The following is a 19,379-nucleotide window of genomic DNA, read 5'->3' as shown; positions in this document are numbered from 1 at the left end:
TAATTAAGTAATTTAATGAAAAATGTTTATATTCAACCATGCAAACACTTTGATGCGTTTGAATACATTTCTGGTATTTTCTTCTGGTCTTTTCCCGACAAGTTGAATGTGTACCTGTTTTAGTTTGTGATTAACGCAGACACATCGATATACTGCTTAGACAGTGTATTATTACTAGTCTGCAGAAGTATTCCAAATTATTTAAATATAACTTTTATATTTTTACAAGCCATTGCCTCACCACTTTCCACTGAGTCTTATATCAGCTATCGGATGTGGAGTGTCAATTTTATTTCTGGTCATCACAATTATCATTCATGTTGTATTTTGGAGGTAAGTTATACATATAGAAATTATACATTGTTGTAATTAAAATAAAGTTGTTGTCATTGAGATGTATTTAATATTATCAGCTGACAGGAATGAGTTTTTACCAATCAATCAAAATATCAAAAAAATTACAATTTTTGACTTATTCTTTTTTTCTTTATGTATAATGAGACAATCGTTGTCCTCTTGTTTTATACACTACTACAATTACAACATAAATTCTTGATTTACATGTTTCCCATATATTAACATTTTTGTTTCCATATACAATGTTAATGTCTTTATGCGAGTAGCAACTACGAAGACGTTAAGTGTCATTGTTTCTAAATAAAGCACAAAACTTCAATGTATTCGGCGTAATCAGATTTGATTTTCCCCTTCACATTAAGAAATATAGGCTTTATTCTTAAAGATGCGCAAAACACCAATGGTAGATTCAAGACTCGTATGTTCATCTTTTCTGTTATTGTTTTGCAGAGATGTGAGCAGAGACATGAGCAGAAATATGATCAGTGATGTGAGCGCTGATGGACCAAAAACACTAATGAACTTATGTGTGGCATTAATTCTGTCGTATGTCATATTCTTAGCTGGTATAACACAAACAGAAAATGAAGTAAGAAAAACCTAAACATAGTCATATAGTAAATAACTAGTGATATATTTGATTCAGAACTGAAAAAGGAAGAAGATACTACTTTAATATGGAAACAAATTAGTCGAAGACAAATTGACAATGCCATGGCAAAAAAGAGGAAAAACGACAAAATAAAAAAAAAAAAAAAAAACAACAAAAAACTCCGACCACTACATAAATCATTTGCTTAAGGTAGATTCACTGTAAACCGCCATCTTGGATTGTACAATAGCAGTACACAATCGGTCTAGTTCTTTGCCTAAGTCTGCAAATTTTGAGACAGATTTGCAATTTATGTGTAAGACTGTTTATTTGTATAAAGAAAAATAAGTGGTTTACTGCATTATCCAAATTGTGAAAACAAATACCAAAATATTTGTGTTTTTTTGTAATCAATTTTCCAACTTGGCCATTTATGGGGAGATAGCTCTTACAGTAAAATTTTATACTGGAATGATAGTGAAATTTTAATTTTTTACTTGTAGCAAGAAAACAAGTTTGGTTTTCATTTTCTTAAAAGCATATCATAAAAACTATCTTTTCATATTTTATTTCAAAATTCTATCTCATGATTTCTTTTTATTCACAAAAATATGTTTTTTCATGATCAATCTATGCACATTTCGGTAAGTTTGCACGACTTGAAAAAAAGCTTGAAAAATAGCACTGTGACCCATACTTTGTATTATATTTTTGAAAAAAAGCATGGTAAAATCTTCATTTTGGCAAAGTATAAGACAATTCTATGTCAGGAAATATATACCAATGAACCACCTTAATGTCAAGTGGCAAATATTTCATACATGTTTAGGACGAGAACAAATGTACAATATATACATAAGGTAAGTTCCGTATTAGCGGCCGTCCAGGATTGAGGTCGAGGAAAGGTTGACTGCCACTTGAAAATGAGGGTATATTTAATATGAACATAAACTTTTCCTTGCAACATGCGTCATACGGACCCCTCAAAGAGTTTATGCATGGGTTCCTAACGTACAGAGAGCATGGCACTCTCTTTACACGTGGCATGTGATTTGCCGTCCCTATTCTGATCGGAAGTGACTTTGAACTTGTACATTCCGGACAGCTAAACAGATGCCCAGTTTGGCAAAGGTTTTACAGCCTGTCAGAAGACGACCTAAGTGACCATATTTCTAAACCCCGGTCATCCAGGTCTAGAACATAGAAAACTAAAGCCTGAAAGTTGGGGCAATATTCATTCAATTGTCAGAATAGTGGCTAAGTCAATTGTCTTATTAGTGGCTGAGTCAAAACAAACATAATACTTAATTAACATATGAAAAAGAACGTTGGTGCTCACCAATAAGTTACCATGCCCGCTAAAAACGGTAGTTAAGCAAAACGAATATTTCAATCCTAAGCATCGTGATGTCCATAAATTGTAACCAACAACGGTAACCTAAGTTTTGGCACACATATATGTATTTCAAATTATTGCTTATATTCAGAATGTATAGTGTAAAGCATGTCAATACCATTGCACAAGCTATTTATCGATCAGTTCTCTCAAGGACACTCCAAGCTATCCATATGTAAAGGTGTATACTGTTTACTTTGAACCTGATAAGTATTTCTATATGAAGATTCCCCAAGTTCGATGAAAGCAAAAACAAAGAACTTTATGAGAACAAAAACAGCAACACACGAACTAAAAAAAGTAAGTGACAAAGAAATTTCCGGTCAAAAAAGAAAACAAGAATGTTAGAAACAGGAATATGGCAGTTGTTATCAAATAGTTCGTTTCTATGTTTGTTGGCGTTTGTTTTTGTTGCACTTCAGTTTTCCTCTTGTAGTTGATGTGTTTCCCTCGGTTTTAGTTTGTAACCCGGATTTGTTTTCTCTCAATCGATTTATGACTTTTGAACACCGGTATACTACTGTTGCCTTTATTTAGTTCTATTACGTCAAAAAATAATAGACATACAATATACAGAACAATATAGTATAAAGGAGTTATAACTCAAATTTGCATATTTTTAATTGTGCTATCAAAGTAGCTATAACTACTGCGTTGGCTGTACTTTTCAGGACTAAAAATCATAATGAAGCATTCTTATGATACCGGGTGCAATTCTTAAAACACATGATCCTATCATAACTTTCATAAGGTAGTCACAAATAATTGCCAACAATTTGTTTATAGAAATCGGTCGCAAAAAGGTAGTATTTTTGAAGATATATTTAGGAAGATGCAGGTTTAATAGCAAATGTTAATAAGATAGTTTTACTGCCTTCAAAAATTTTTAACATTATTTAATTTTTTACTGTATTTAGTTATATCTTATTTTAGATTGTATGTTCAGTGATTGCAATTGCTTTGCACTATATGTTCCTCACAGACTTTGCTCTGATGCTGGCTGAGGGTATTATTTATGTGAAAATGGTAGTGTTTATGTTCAACCAAAATTCCGTAGTTCATTTGCTAATACCAGCATGTTGGAGTAAGTATACAAACACATTTACAGATACATTCCCAATTGACAGCGATAAAATATTTCTTATCCGTAGTAGCATATTTGTCAAAGAAAATATCCGTTTTAATAAAACAAACAACACACCCGGATGACTTATTTGCAATGCCATATGAAATATTGCTTGTTCGATATTAGGACAAAAAGATCACTGCAAATAGATATAAGAAAATGTGGTATGAGTGCCAATGAGACAACTCTCCATCCAATAAACATTCATTCTTGCATAGTAACAAATGAAATGATAAAATATTTTGGTATAATTATAACACGTCAGTACAGGACAGACATTATTAATAAACATTTAAAAATCACAAACCGTGGAACAAACATTCTTTTCGAAACAAGGGTAGTAACATGAACAACGGATTTCAAAACATATTGCACTATTCTTATTGAACTTACAAAAATTGTCAGTAGGCTTCGCTCGATAAAAAGGACTAAATATAAATAAGAAGATGTGATATCAGTGCCAATGAGACAACTCTCAATCCAAGTCAAAATGTTTAAAAAGTAAACAATTAGAGGTCAAAGTACGGCCTTCAACACGGAACCTTGGCTCACACCGAACAGCAAGCTATAAATGTCCCCCTAAATGACTAGTGTAAAACAATTCAAACAGGAAAACCAACGGTCTAATGTATATTAAAATCGAGAACGAGAAACACTTATGAACCACACCAACAAACGACAATCACTGAACAACAGGCTCCTAAATTAGGACAGGTGCATACAAATGCAGTGGGTTTAAACGTTTTAACATGCCCCAACCTTCACCTTAACCTGGAGCAGTATTGTAACATTACAACATAAAAAGACACACTATAAAATATCAATTGAAATGGCTTAACTCGATCAAAAACATATAAACAAAATCAAGTAAACATACACTGAACGAATAAGTTTGAGCTATGAAACAATATAAATACAATATTAATAAAAAAGATGTAGAACAATGTCAAAAAGACAACTTTAACCTAGGACAAAATTGCGTTAAATAAAGTAACGTACACAGGTAAATTTAAATATAATAATTTTGTTGTTAGGAGTACGGAAATATTTTTTACAAAATAAATAAATCTGTTGTTCACAGTACGAGTACAGAAGTGAAAATTTATCGTCATACTAAATACTTATCAAAGGTGAAACATATTGATAATAGTGAGACGAGATATAACACAAAATAAGTAAACATTGAATAACAGAAATGCATTACAAATTGTGTCAACAGGTCAAATTAAAACGAACGTACGATTTGAGAGTACTCGCCTTTACTGAAATCTAGTTAAAAGCCAAAAACAATTAATAATTAAAACTCATGCATTAGAGACTAAAATCAATTAAAACACATCCCAGGGATTTAGTGTTTTAACGCCATAGACAGTCAAAGAAGACATGAAATGTTCAATGCCAAAATGAAAGTATCGACAGGCAGTAGAATAGTTAGGAGTCAACCATAAATATGTATCATGTTATATATAGATAAAGCAATCTCTAAATAGAAAATAAACGTGGATGTGTATTTATACATCCCCCAAAAAAACATTCGAGAATAATGAAAATTTAGTTATATTTAATTTGTTGATGACAAAATCGATGTTAGTGCCAATGTGAACAATATTCAAAGATCTTATTACAACATTAATAAAATAACATTTACTAATAAGTTTGTTTAAAGGTTCTATGAGTTTACACGGATCACATAGTGATGTCCGCGCTCTAAGTACAACAATACCGTAAAATGTAGGATGTGAAATTCAGTTTTGTATAAGTTTTCTACAGGTATAGTCAAATCTACTTTGTATCTATGAAAGAATTTAGTAAATGTTTTAAGTAATTTATGGTGACGAAATCCCCGACTTAATAATTTACATGTGATGCATTGATTACGTTCGTCAAAATCTATGACATCACTACATACACGGGCATAAAGAACGAGTTGGGATATATCTATTTCCAGTTGTGCCTGCTGGTATAGTTGGAATTTCTGCTGGTGTGACTAAACTTAAAGGATATGGCAATCAACAGTTGTACGTATTATGCCGTAATTATACAATAGTACATTATACATAAAACAAAACGGTAAGCAGTAGAAAATGTATGTTGTTTCCAAAAGAATTAACAAAAAAAATGAAATGCAAGCATAATAAAATAATAAGGATGATATTGATTGACGAATCATGTACGTCTAGTAGACAATGTCACGCATATTGAGGATGGTAACATGTTAATGTGAAAGTAATATGAACCAGAATTTTAACATACCATTAACAAGGCTGAAGTCCGCATCTTATCCTTCCCGAACACGATAATCTCACACAGTGCGCCCAACATTCAATCTTATTCAGAACGAATGCAGAAATACTGAGTGATTATCTGAAAGGCGACAATACTAATGCTTAAGGTTTTTGAATTGAGCTGGTCGGGAGTTGAATCCATGACTTCCTTCCCTCGAAAGTTAGAACGCTTTCACGAACCAATTAAATCTATCTTTAAAAAAATTCATCTAAAACCAGTTTAATATTTAGTTGATGGGGTTTGCTGTTAATCCTTTAAAAGTGTTATGAAGTCTACATATTAGGTGATGTCCTTTGTGTACACATTGCATATTGTTTAATTTCTTGTTTTCGCCAACTTTTACATTGTTTTTCATCTCTATGAAAATGTTCTATTTAAGGCGGAATCTAAAAAACAAATGGTTATTCAATACAGTTGTCTTGGTTTGCATTTAATATATATGAAAGGAATATGAAAAGTCAGGAATATGACAGTGGTTTTCCACTCGTTTGATGTGTTTGAGCTTTTGATTTTACCATGTGTTATGGGACTTTTGGTTTTGAATTTGCCTTGAAGTTCGAAATTTTCGTTAATTTACCTTTTAAAGCATTAACTTCCACACATGTCCTACGCCATGCATTTTTTTTTCATTTACAGACTGTTGCAACTGAATTTGGTATCTGGAAAAAAGGGAAATAATTCCTTCCATATTTCTTTTAAAAATCTATATTGTATGTATATGAACGCTTTTGATGTTCATGACATATTTTTTTTTTGTGAAAGAACGTTCTGTTTCAACTCTAGAATTGAACTGAAAATTACAAAGATACATTAAGATTTGATTTTGCAGAATATCTAAAACGTTAAGCATTGCCGCTAACAATATTTCAGTATTGATAACTATATGTTGTTGCACATGTTTGTATTTTCGTCGTCGGTCAGGTTTTGGGATTATCATTCTCACACTCTTTTTTGAAAGCTATACACTTTTCTGAGTAATATAGTTAACCATGAAGTGCAAAATGTATAAATAGCGTGCTTTGTTTGGTATCATGATCTGTTTGTCGGTGATCATAACCAAAGTTTTTTTAATTTGTATTGTTGATTTTGATATTCTAACCGTCGTTGGTCTCTATTAACGACCTTTAAATGACTACCAAGGCCCGGTATTCCTTTTATTTAAACAAATGTGGGGAATACGTCATGGAGACAGCAGCCCAACCAAAATGATTTTGTTGTCCGATTTAAGTCTCAACTTACCTATAATGTATATTCATTAGGATGATAACAATGTACAGTTTGTATACTATCGTTAGGACAGAGAACGATATTGATTTATTTGGTCTGGAAGATGGTGAAGTGTCACTTTATTTCGTATACTAGATGCATTGCGTACGGACGAATTTTTCTATCCCAAGGTTTAGGTTTAAAATTTGCTTTCTTGTTTAAATTTATTTTTTTGAAAATGTAATAAACCATATTCAGCTATTCAGTTAATTATTTAATTTTCGGACATCTGAGAAACTCAAAAGATTATTTCCTTTTAGTCTATTAAATTATGTTAACCAAACTAGAGTTTTAAGTGTCCAATTTGTGAATGCTCCTTACAACAAATTAGTTACTTTCGGACAAGGAATGAATGGACCAGCACGGATTAACTACAGCGTAGTATCAAATTAACTGATATAGACAATAATTTAAAGAAAAAATCGTTTATGCTTGTGGTAATTGTGAAGTTTTTAATCACATATTTATTACTAAGTTGTTTCTGCAAAAACAAATTAGTATTGACTTTTTAAGTGCAGATGTCTTACTGAATATTTTAAGAATACCATGTTATCTGTTGCCAACAATTAAAACTAAACCGCTAAACATGAAACAATACCTAGACGTTAATATTGGTCTTAAGCAGTAGATTTTCATACAACATGGTAATCCGTAAATTGCCCAGTATATAACATAATCACATTTTACAATGACTATGACATGTAGTAGATATGCAATAAAAACCAAATCTGCAAACAGACAAAAAGACAGAACGAATTCATTTATCAGATTTTAACTTAAAAACAAACATTACAATAGCATGTAAACAACAAGTATAACATATAAGAATTATGTTAAAAAAAAATTTCAGTATCCCAACCTCAGTTTAAATGACTGTTGCTTAAATGAAACTGTTGTTTTAATTCTACCATGATTTGTTTGAAGTTTTAGTTCATTTGTTTTATACGTATTATCATAAGTTCCATGTTTTAAAACGAAATTCCTTTTTGTTCTTTTGTTTCCGTTACATTGTTGTCACTTTACAGAAAAGTACATTTCATGAACAATTGCATGGGAGAATTTTAGGTAATTAAGATACACCAGAAATATCTGAGAAAATATTGTCAATTTCAATGGTTGTATTAGAAGCTTTAGAAATAAATTTATTTTAATTGCCAATATTATTGAGGATTACAATGTGTTATTCTTGTAGAGACGCATTTAGACTCCAATATTACATATTTTGATAGATGCATATCGGGATTTGAAAGAACAGTTCAAAAAGATAGAACATCTCGTGGAGGGTGGCATTATTATGTACTTTAAATTATTCGTCGACAACTTAGAGCATTGCAAATTGAGAGTATGTGGTTTCAGTTAAAAACCAAAATCTGATCGATATTGATCATTATAAATTGTAGGTCGCAACGGCAATATTCAGTTTATTTCTGGCAGTATTTTGGTCAAATATCGAAAAACACCCTGGAAAAAAGTACTTGTATAATTTGCGTAAGGAATCTAAACAAACATTTTATATCAGACCTTCCGTAAAAGAAAGATACGATGTTCATTTACGGCGTTATCAACATTATTGACAAAGCTTCTCATTTTGACACACGATCAGATAGCGCGTCTTTACTCGACCATTTCTTAGTCACTTAATATTCAATACATGTTTCAGATAAAGACACGATACCTATTGTAAGAGGTGTCAGTGATCACGATGTGACATACTTCATAATTGATCGTGATTTTAGTAAAATCGAACTAATAATTGATTTATATTGGATAATTCAAAATGTGATAATGATCTAATAACAAAAAGAAGTAAAAACCATTCGGAAATAATTAATTCGTATTTTGAATTACATGTATATCTCTGTTTTTAATTCTATTTGTTTTTTCAAGTATCCATTGTCTTAACATTTGAAAATCAATGGAAAAAAAAGACATGCATGCATACACGATCCTAACATGGATTGCTTTTTATCATTTCAGTTGTTGGTTAACCCCTGAAACAAACCTCATCTGGGCGTTCATTGGACCAGCATTATTTGTAATTCTGGTATGTATGTAAGGTAGCCGTTCGATAACATTAAGGACTCTAGACTATTATGATAAAATTTTAATTGTGCAATTGTCGTTTTTTCTTTCATTCTAATCATGATCTTTCATACAAATGAATGAATGTAACCTGAAACGCAGCGTTTACAAATGTCGCACACTCCTCTTGCAAAATGTAATGCAGAAGGAACACATGAATAACTAGGTTTTTCTTTTATTCATTCTGACCAAGAATTAACATTTTCAATTTTAACAACAGTGTTAAACATGTGAACAAGCCGAGGAATTCTGAAACTGTTGACGCTTTATAAGAAATAGAATACGTGTATGCGTGGAACCAACGTATGCTATTCACATGCACATTACATATTCTACTTTATCAATAACTATCGACAAAAACAGTTTGATAGCAAAACTTTAAAACATTTTGAGTAAATAAAACCTGCAAGTCCCTCATCATGATAGCCTAATCCACCCAAAGCACAGTTTGTCAAACATAAAAGTCATTTCAGTATCATATAAATAAGACGCTCGATTAACTGGATATGCTCATGCAAAATGAATCAGTTACTGTCAATATCTTAAATTTATGAATAGGTTGATACTTCTAGTGACAATATAACATTGACGGTACCAATTCTTTTCCATATTAATATGATAAAATGTGAATACACCACTGTATAAACGTATGACATAATTGTATTGTTTTTTTTAAATTCTTTATCTTCCCTTTTGAAATTATTAATCATTCATTATTCTGAACGTTTGATTCTTTGAAATATTTACTGTATCCAATTGAGAGAACTAAACATTTTGTAACTCCAACAAGAAATTCGTTTTTTTAAGTTATTTTGAATTGTCAATCATGCATTTGGTTTTTATATCGTATAATTCAGATTAATGTTATTGTCATCATTATTGTTCTGTATAAAACGATGACCGTTCAAGCTGTAGCTGCGAAAACACCTAAAGAGAAATCTAAGTAAGTTTTTTTTTGGTAATCATATTTGTCAGGATCTATCATTGATACCCTTAATGTTATTATTATCTAATTGTGGAATCAGTTTAAACTACTTTGGTATATTAAAAATAAGATAAAATGTCCAAATAATTGGAAGGGCAGATGTATTTTTTTTTATTTACCGGAAGCGGATTTCATAGGTTAATATTTTCGAAAATGGAATTGATGCATTTATGATATTTGAGCTCCATCACTTTTTCGATTAAAAGGAAGAAAGAAAAAAACATTTGATGACTATCAGGGAATAGTCGAAGGCAACAATCATACAAAAATAACGGTATAAACCAAAACTGATTAGGGAGTTCAACATATCCCAATCAACATCCACCATTGTCTACATAAGGAAATGTCTGTACCAAGTCAGGAATATGACTGTTGTTTTCCATTAATTTGATGTGTCTGCGCTTTTGATTTTGCAATTTTATAAGGAACTTTCCGTTTTGAAATCTCCTTGGAGTTCGGTATGTTTGTTATTTTATATTTTGGCCAACGTTGCGTGAATTGATGCAGGCACATAATGTCGTTTAACACTTGGCTGTTCCGTTGCAGCTGGGACATTCCATCTGGTTACTTCTAACGGGCGATGCCGTCGGGAAATATGATTTTCTTAGGTGAACAAATCTTCATATCTCCCTAAGCCAAGGGAAATAAATGTTTTATTCCAATGTCTATACTTTTAATAACTTCATGAACATATAGTATTAATGTCCATACACTTTTTTATCCGCTTTTTTTTTTAACTAAATACGACATAAACTTTAAGCATTACCAATCAGAAGTTAATAATTTATTCTATTACAGGTTAAACTTTTTTTATATTTTGTTTTATATCTGAAACAGTTTTGAACACAAAAATCATACTATCGCTATTCTGAAAAACGTTCAAAACGGTATGTACATTAATCGCGCGTAACGTCGCAGGAGGTAGTCCTGAAATTTCAGAGGGGAATATGATACACAGAGGGGAATGTAAAAATTTGCAATGTCAAGTGGGATCGTCTCAACAAATCCAATGTTAATTTAACTATCAATATTTACATGCAGTGTAATAAGACCATTTATCGATGGTGTCATTTCCGGTTTTGACATTTTGACTAAATGTGGATTCGCATGGTTGGAGACGCTTACTTACCCTTTCGACGTATCCAGTCTTTCTTTTAGAGTTTCAACATTCTTAACCCGATTTAATTAAAAAAAGAGGCGGAAAATGTAGAGGAGATATTCCAAACTCGCTAATTATTATTCTGACAGCGTCATGGCTAAAACGGAAATACAAAAAATCAAGATGGAAAATTTCAAAAAAAAATATATAGGAAATTAAAAACCAAGCAACACGAACTCAGTCAAAGAAAATCGGAGTGAACGCGTGTGTTTTGGAAGTGTAACGAGTTCGGAAATATCGTAAAGTAAATACAGAAAAAATATGTTATTGGACAGATTGAAAAATGTTGCGATATATTGCAAAACTGTACTTTTAATGCGTGTGAAAAGTCAATGCAGTGAAAATCAATCAATAAGAATTGGTTAGGGTATTTGGCATTTGCTTACTGCTTACACAGAGTTGAGACTATTAATGTGTCAATTGACTATTCATTTTTTAACAATTTTAAGGATAGAAACATACATGAATTTTCCCGGTTGGAGTCTAAAAACAAAATCTGAATGATGACTGGATAGTCTCCTTCAAAAAGCCGAATACTTTTAATATTCACGACTTCCTTCGCCAGTATTAACACCAATCGTGGAAACAGTGTATGTTTATTATACAGAATTTATCTATCATAAGACAAACACATATTTTATGTTTTACAGTAGAAAACAAATGTTGCTTACAAATATGAAGCTTCAATACTTTATTATCTTTTGTCATGTGATATAAATCTTTAAATATACCAAAAAGGAAACGACACGATTGAATAAACTTAAGCAGCTGTGATTGTTGACATCAGATTTGAATCAAAACTGTATAGACCATTAATATGACTACAAATACAAGAGATTAAGCATGGTAGCATAATTGTGTCATAAAGCTGTTTTTATATGTCAGAAACACCTTCAGTTTAAGGAAATGATAATGCTGTCCATGTGCACGATGTTTTTTTTTATGATACAATGTATATCGTTCAGCATGCTCGTTATAGTTAACTGAATTTAACAAAATATAATCATTAATAGTTATAAAAAATGGTTCTAAATGAAAGGTCAACATATTATTTAGATCAAATTTGTACAAGAAGTAGCAATCTTAGTTCTTACTCTGTATGATTATTGTCTTTTTATAGGATTGGTTTAAAAGGAATCCGTGTCATGTTACCGTTGTTTGGAGTTATGTGGATACTAGGAACATTTTCTTTGAATGATGATCTAGTCATGTTCCAATACCTATTTGCAATTTTCAACTCCCTCCAGGTACTGTATACTGCTACATGTTTAACACGCATTTTAAATTTTAAAGATAATTTGAACCAAAATGCAATCTTTTGATAACAATAGGTGCTGTGATCAATTAAGTATAGTTAAACAATATGTCAACGGCAGCCTTTTTTTCGTTTGGAAATGTAAAGTAATTTAACAAGAAGGCGGAAGAAATATGTACTAACGGGGAAATCAAAATCATAAGTCGAAGACAAATTGACAACGTCAAAGAATAACAAGAAAAACATAGAAAAGACCACAAAACACATCAAAGAAAAACTAAAGACTGAGCAACAGGAACCTATCCAACTCCGGCGACAATCCTATGTACCCTGAAAGGGTAAGCAGATCCTGCCACAGGTATGGCACCCGTCGTATTGCGTATTGCTCATTTAAGGACAAATTCTGTGATAAGTCACTTTAGGTGATTTCAAAATCTAAAAAAAGAGAACATGGTCATGGGAAGAACAATGGGAAAATATCCGTCGTGATTGTGATTGACCTTAGTTTGATAGCGTCATTTTTAGCAGCTGCAAGTAACTTCTATCAAGGAATTCATAATTTGAAACCCAAGCTATAAAATATCGAATCAACTGTGATAAATATCCTCTGTATTTAGGCGCTACTGGAATGTTGCTACAGGGAAATGGAAAGTTCACAATTGGGAAGTTGAAACATTTTTTATAACCAATAAGTGTTATATTAAAACTTAAAGTTTTTATATAATTCAACTAACTGAACATTTGGCAATATTATGACATAAACACTAATAAGTCTATTGTATTTTGTATACAACAATCTATATGGAGAAAAGAGAACGTTTTAATGTCTGATATTCATTATCCTTTAAACAGGGTCTCTTTATATTTGTGTTCAACTGCTGCTTGACTGACAAGGTATTTATGTTAACAATAGAAAGTAGTTATACGAAGGAAAGCAAGCATTGACTGTGTTTATCATATTATTACATGTTTGCGACTGAAACGTTAATTTCAATAACACACAATACATTCCACCTACTAAACAAGAAACAGATTGAACTTAATTATCGATATACAATCACTGAATGGTAAAAACTTCCAACTTTAATCATAAAATCTAAGGAGATGTTCTATAATTGTAAATGAAAAAACTATTCAACTATATTTAACCGCTTTGTTGTTGTCTCATTGACCAACCCACTTAATCAAATCGGCCTTAATACTATTCCTAAACAGAGATGGATTTTCTAAACAAAGCACAGTATAAATACCATCGAATGTTTACAGTTTGGTAAAATTTAAGTGTAACTAATATCTACCACAGGATTAAAATCAAAATTACAGTTGTTAATTTGAGATATCAACTTTATTTTGTAAATACAGTCTAAAAGGTTTCAAGAAATGTCATGTGAACATATAATAACAGTTCACACTAACCCTGAAGCCCGATTTTGATAAACTTGATGTTAATTCTTTGGAAAAATATGTCCTTGGTACGGCATTTGACTTAATGGTAGACGTTCATTATTGAATACATCATAATGATCAGGTAATATATATTAGCGATGACCATTTATTGTCTACGTCGAGGAGCAAATTATAATTTATTCATCGTATTCACCATGCTGCAGGAAGTTCTTTTATCTTCATCCTTTGAATGCATACCACCCCCGTATCTTTATATAGATTGAAATACATATTACAAAAGTTTCTCATCGCAACTTGAGGGTGTAACATTGGTCGGTAATTACACATAGTAGTCTCCCTTTTGACCACGGAGATGCGTTGCAAGATAAAGATCGTGTGTCCTGTTTTTAGATGATTCGAATTCGAAAAGTTTTTAATGATCAGGCTAATCAAATTTTGATATTGACAATGCCATTGCAAAATAAAAAAAAAAAGCGAACATTGTAAAAAGACACAAAGGTCCATTAAACACAACATAAAAAATCTGTTATACTGAGATACACAATCTTCAAGAAAAATAGACTGTGATCTCTTGTGCTAAAAGGGGGTTGATATTATATCCTGCTCTACATGTGACACGCGTTGTGTGACTAATACTTTTCTTGATCAGTATTAAAAGTGATAAAGCATCGTACAACATATTTTTGACTTTTATCTTACCCGGTTATGTGTGTTCTGGGTCCTACAATTGTATTCAATTTGGTGCACTTTATTCATATTTAATATTTATATTCATATATATTGTTATGTGTATACTGTGTATAGGTCAGGAAAGGTTACCGGGAGTACCAGAGACGACGCGCGAATCGCATGGATTTAAAACTATCTACTGAGTGTACTACAAATGTGAGTATATAAAATTGACAAAGATTAATAAGAAACTTGGTCATACCAAAAATTCACATTTATCAAGTTTATCCTTTTGAACTTAACATATCTCCTACCATAAATACAGAGACGCATTCTACATACATGTGTCTGAAGCAACAAGTAAATTAACACAAATACCGAACTCCATGGAAAATTCAAAACGGAAAGTCCTTTATCAACATTCAAGTGTTGCGTTATATGCTGTATATGTCGCTTAATTTACAATGTAATCGAGAGCTTACATATCATGAATTCGTGTTTACTGTTTACTGTTTGGTCAATTTCGTCAATAGTTTTGATTGTATTTTCGACTTCTTCCTTTTTTTGTATCACAACTAAAAGAAAAAATCACTGATCGTAAAACATGTAATCTTTAAAACAGTGATTTTTAGCGCTGAGTTTTTTTTCATTAATACGCTTATAACAATATATCTGCAACTATGAAAAGCGTAGAGGACAGCATCAGCTTGATATTGAGTAAATGTATTTGTTTATGGTTTCTTCATTTTTGAACATTTTTTGATAGGTGTTTTGATTTTTTTTTCATGCGTGTATATGTGGTTTTACGCCTGTTATAACGATTTAACAGTTAAAAGAGTTTTTCATGGCTTATATAGTGTTAATTAAGAGCTTTAAATATATATCTGTCGATATAGTAGCAAACGACATAGCAATATTGTGTTAACATACAAATAAATTATAAGTAATGGTTGAATTATTTCTGATTATAGTGTTATCCTGTTCTACCTTTTATTTAAACTGTAAAAGAAGTCATTGAGAGATATTGTTAAGCATGAAATAGAAAAGATTAATCTCTCTTCATCGATTAAAAAAAACTACATTACACAGTAGTTGGAATGACAGTGTATTGCTTAAATGTTGCTTGAAATGAGTGTCGTTACAAGATAATTACAATGATATTTAATAAAAATTATCTTTTTTTGTTTAGAAATATTGTTACTCCGACATTTTTAATCAGCAACGTATCAAATCATATCCATTTGTATTTTATTGTTTAAACTCCTTTTCTATTATCTATGCATATTTCTTTCTATAATAAAATATTAAAAATGTATAATCGTTCATTTTCGTATAGGACAATCCGAAAACAGCGGATGAACGACAAAATCCGTGCACAGAAGAAATAGACGAGAGAATATAACAATAAATGTCAAAGCAACCTTGTGCAGTGTAAACTATTTTTTTATCATAAGTATACCAATTCAGCTTACTTGCATTATTGTTAATAAGATGTCTTAATTTATTACCGATTGGACATAGAAATGAAATGTGTCAGACATTTTGGTGAAGTTTAGCTTTTTACTATTTTTTTTACTAATGTTAATATACTTATACCAATATATGTTTTTCCTAATCATAGGGCTGATTACAATCATATTTATCAAATAACAGATACAGACAATACAGTATGTATATATGTATATACTTATAATAACATGTTGTAAATATCAATTGTATCCCTTACCTTTATTATATTAGTAACGGTTTAATAATTTTTTTAAATAAAATATGTACTTTGATATATGTCGTGTTAATCTATATCAATCAATTCGTAATAACACACACCAGTTTACATCAGTTTTATCATACTATGAAGCCAATTCTACTTTATGGCTTTGCAAATGAGAAATGATAAATCTGACCCTTGTATGATACTGTTAATTTTTTTAGCGAGAAATTCGATGATAATGTCTGACCCGGATAATAAAAGAAAAGTCCTAATATGATATATACAAAGATTAGTAGTTGCATACCTAATTGTGTAAATATGTTTTTGGTGTTACAAAATATTGTACAAATATTGATGTTTTCTCATAAAGGTATATAAGGGATCGAAAATAAAATCCATAGATGTTTTTTTAATAATTTGTCAAAATGAGTTTATTACATGCTTTTTTTTCAAGAATATAATAAAAAGTTTGGGTCACTAGACTTTTCTTTACGCTACAGATTGTGCAAACTTGTGTATAGATTATGCCTGGAAACCCAATTTTGTGTGATAAAAAGAAAACTACACCATAGAATTTTAAGATAAAATATGAGAAGATAGCTCTAATAATTAATATGCTTTCAGATAAGAAAAAAAAAAACAACATGGTCACCGAACTCATTTTTATGCTACATAATAAAAAAGGTAAAATCACAATACATCCTATAATAAAAGTTACCTTATCTGAGTTATCTCCCCTTATACATGAGTTATCTCCTCTTATGTGGCAAATTTGAAAACAACTGAATCAAACAAAAAATTGAAAAGAGTTGAGTTAGTTTGGTAATCTGTCGAAATTAGAAGAAAATGTGCAAACATATAAAGCTTATACATCTGCATGATTTTTTCTTTTTAATTAAAAGTTAAAATCTAAATATACACAGATAATTTTCCGCTGAATGTCACATGTGACGTAAAGCCGAGGTGGTCATCCTTGATTGGATTGGCAATTAGCTTTTTTGTTAATTTGTCCGATACGTGTATATAGTGAGCCGATATGGGTCACCGAACACTGAACACTTGGTCATGGAATCAACCTTATTCGGCCACTATAAGATTGTTTTAATCGATATAGATAATAGAGCATTTGAAATATTTGTTTTATTATACATATGATATATTGTATTTTAATGGTCAATATCCATTTGTAATTCAGGTTATTCAATTTCTTATTTAACTTTATATTAAGATATAACTAAAATATTTTATCAAATTTAATCATTTAAATATTAATTTGGCTATCTTTAGGTCCCTTTTGATTTTCTTCTGAAAAAAAAAGCCAACAAGATTTTGATCAGAGAGAAGGGAAAAATCAGATTTAAAGTATTTGCCATTAAATCAAATTTTAGGTTCATAAAAAAAGGTTTCGCGACAAAAAAAAAAGCATTTGATGTTAGCGTGGTACGAAATAATAAGAATGTTTTATCTAGATAATATAGTAACAGAGGTATATTACTTGTAATGTCGATTTTGTGTCAAGTCACTTTCCTACACACTCTGGGGTTCAGTTAGTAATGTTAAATAATTTGAATTCTTTGTTAATATATACCTTTTTGTCTACTTTTGTTTTCTTCAATCGGTATATTCAACTTTTTACCATTCGTAATATTCATATTAAAAAATCAGTTTCTAGTTGTCACTGGAACAATTTCATATTGTCAAATCAATTATTGTGTTTTTTTTCTAAATGTCCAGTGACAAATATTTCAGTGGACAAGAACAAAAACATATGACGTTTTGCAAAGAAGTCGACTGGGATGAAGAGCGAATATTTGAACCGTTATCCGTCAAAGTATAATGTGGATTAATGAGTGCCTTGCAACAGATCAATAAAGGATCATCAGATGTGTAAAGAGTAAAATTGTCCAGGGTTTTAACACAAGTGAACATTTTAGTCTCAGATACATGATGTTTTTTTATTAGTTGTTATTGGTTTTGAACAAGCTGTCAGTAACTGCGATACGTAATTTGTGTCTCTTTTGTTGTGGGGATGTATAAATACTCTGCCACGCCCGGTCTGTGTTTTTGTTGGTTTACTGCTTGGTATCGATCGGATGAGTTAAGCCCTTTTCAGCTGAGTTTTATAGTTTGTTCTTATATTGCACTGTTACACCACTGGCGCAGATGAGTGGGAGGGTTGACGCCTGCAAACATGTTTTACCCCGCCACATTCTTTAAGTGCCTGTAATTCAGTGATTGACGCTGATTCGTGTCTGTTACATTTGTTTTTCGCGAATTGTTTTGTTTTAAATAAGGCCGTTAAATTTCTCAATTGAATTGTTTCATATTTTTCATGTCGGGGACTTTTAAAGAAGATTATACGGTATGGTTTTTTTCTCACTTTAGAAGGCCGTACGATTGCCTAAAATTGCTTACATTATACCGTAGGTGGTTATTTTTCTCATTGGCAATCATACCATGCACATTTTCTTATTCTTATATACCCTGCATTAATGGATACAACTATATGTGTCCGACACAATAACTCTTGTCGGCAATTTTGATACAAGTAAACCTGTTTCAAAGAAAGAAACTTACCACCTTCTCAGACAAGGAGATACGATCTCTAGATGGTTTCTGTTTAACTTATTTACAATTGTATAGACTTTGGACGATTTAGAGCTTGTTATATTCTATAGACTCTGGTCTTTTGTTGAATACTACTTTTTTGTCGTTCGGTTGCTGTCATATTGACGTATAACCCACAGAGATGCTCGACTAGCTTATACCGATATATTAAACATCCTGTATACATCAAACGAATTTTACCTAGTTTAGGAAAGTTTTAATTTCTCACATAAATCTGTCGACAGGTCGATTTAGCTCGTACTGACGCAAAGAGGAGGTTTGACCAGAATGGCAGGCTACTTCAACTTCTACGACTTCTTAAGACTTGAAGGGTGGTATTATGGAACATCCTTTTACTACCGAGGCATACAAAGCACTATTAACTAAAACATTTTTTAATGCATCGTTAAAATTGTGACATAAATGTAGCTATTGGGTAAGTTTACAAAATTCAATAATAATCACCAGAGACATATATGTG

The 19,379-nt window shown here is 31.2% G+C and overlaps 1 protein-coding gene across 1 annotated transcript in view; it reads left to right on the top strand.

Moving 5' to 3' along the window:
• The window catches only part of LOC127739313 (adhesion G protein-coupled receptor E1-like), a 131,970-nt gene extending 115,605 nt beyond the window's left edge, over positions 1–16,365 (top strand). Inside the window, exons 32-41 of the mRNA XM_052250983.1 lie at positions 230–333; positions 808–946; positions 3,279–3,429; positions 5,420–5,489; positions 9,001–9,067; positions 9,963–10,048; positions 12,370–12,496; positions 13,357–13,398; positions 14,716–14,796; positions 15,917–16,365. Coding sequence (XP_052106943.1) covers positions 230–333; positions 808–946; positions 3,279–3,429; positions 5,420–5,489; positions 9,001–9,067; positions 9,963–10,048; positions 12,370–12,496; positions 13,357–13,398; positions 14,716–14,796; positions 15,917–15,982 — 933 coding nt within the window. The 3' untranslated portion in view covers positions 15,983–16,365. The remainder of the gene's footprint in view (positions 1–229; positions 334–807; positions 947–3,278; positions 3,430–5,419; positions 5,490–9,000; positions 9,068–9,962; positions 10,049–12,369; positions 12,497–13,356; positions 13,399–14,715; positions 14,797–15,916) is intronic.
• Positions 16,366–19,379: the final 3,014 nt, after the last annotated feature.

This window comes from Mytilus californianus, unplaced genomic scaffold (assembly GCF_021869535.1).
Source record: "Mytilus californianus isolate M0D057914Y unplaced genomic scaffold, xbMytCali1.0.p SCAF_4, whole genome shotgun sequence".
In the NCBI taxonomy this organism is placed as follows: domain Eukaryota; kingdom Metazoa; phylum Mollusca; class Bivalvia; order Mytilida; family Mytilidae; genus Mytilus; species Mytilus californianus.
This window is presented reverse-complemented; position numbering and strand designations above follow the sequence as displayed.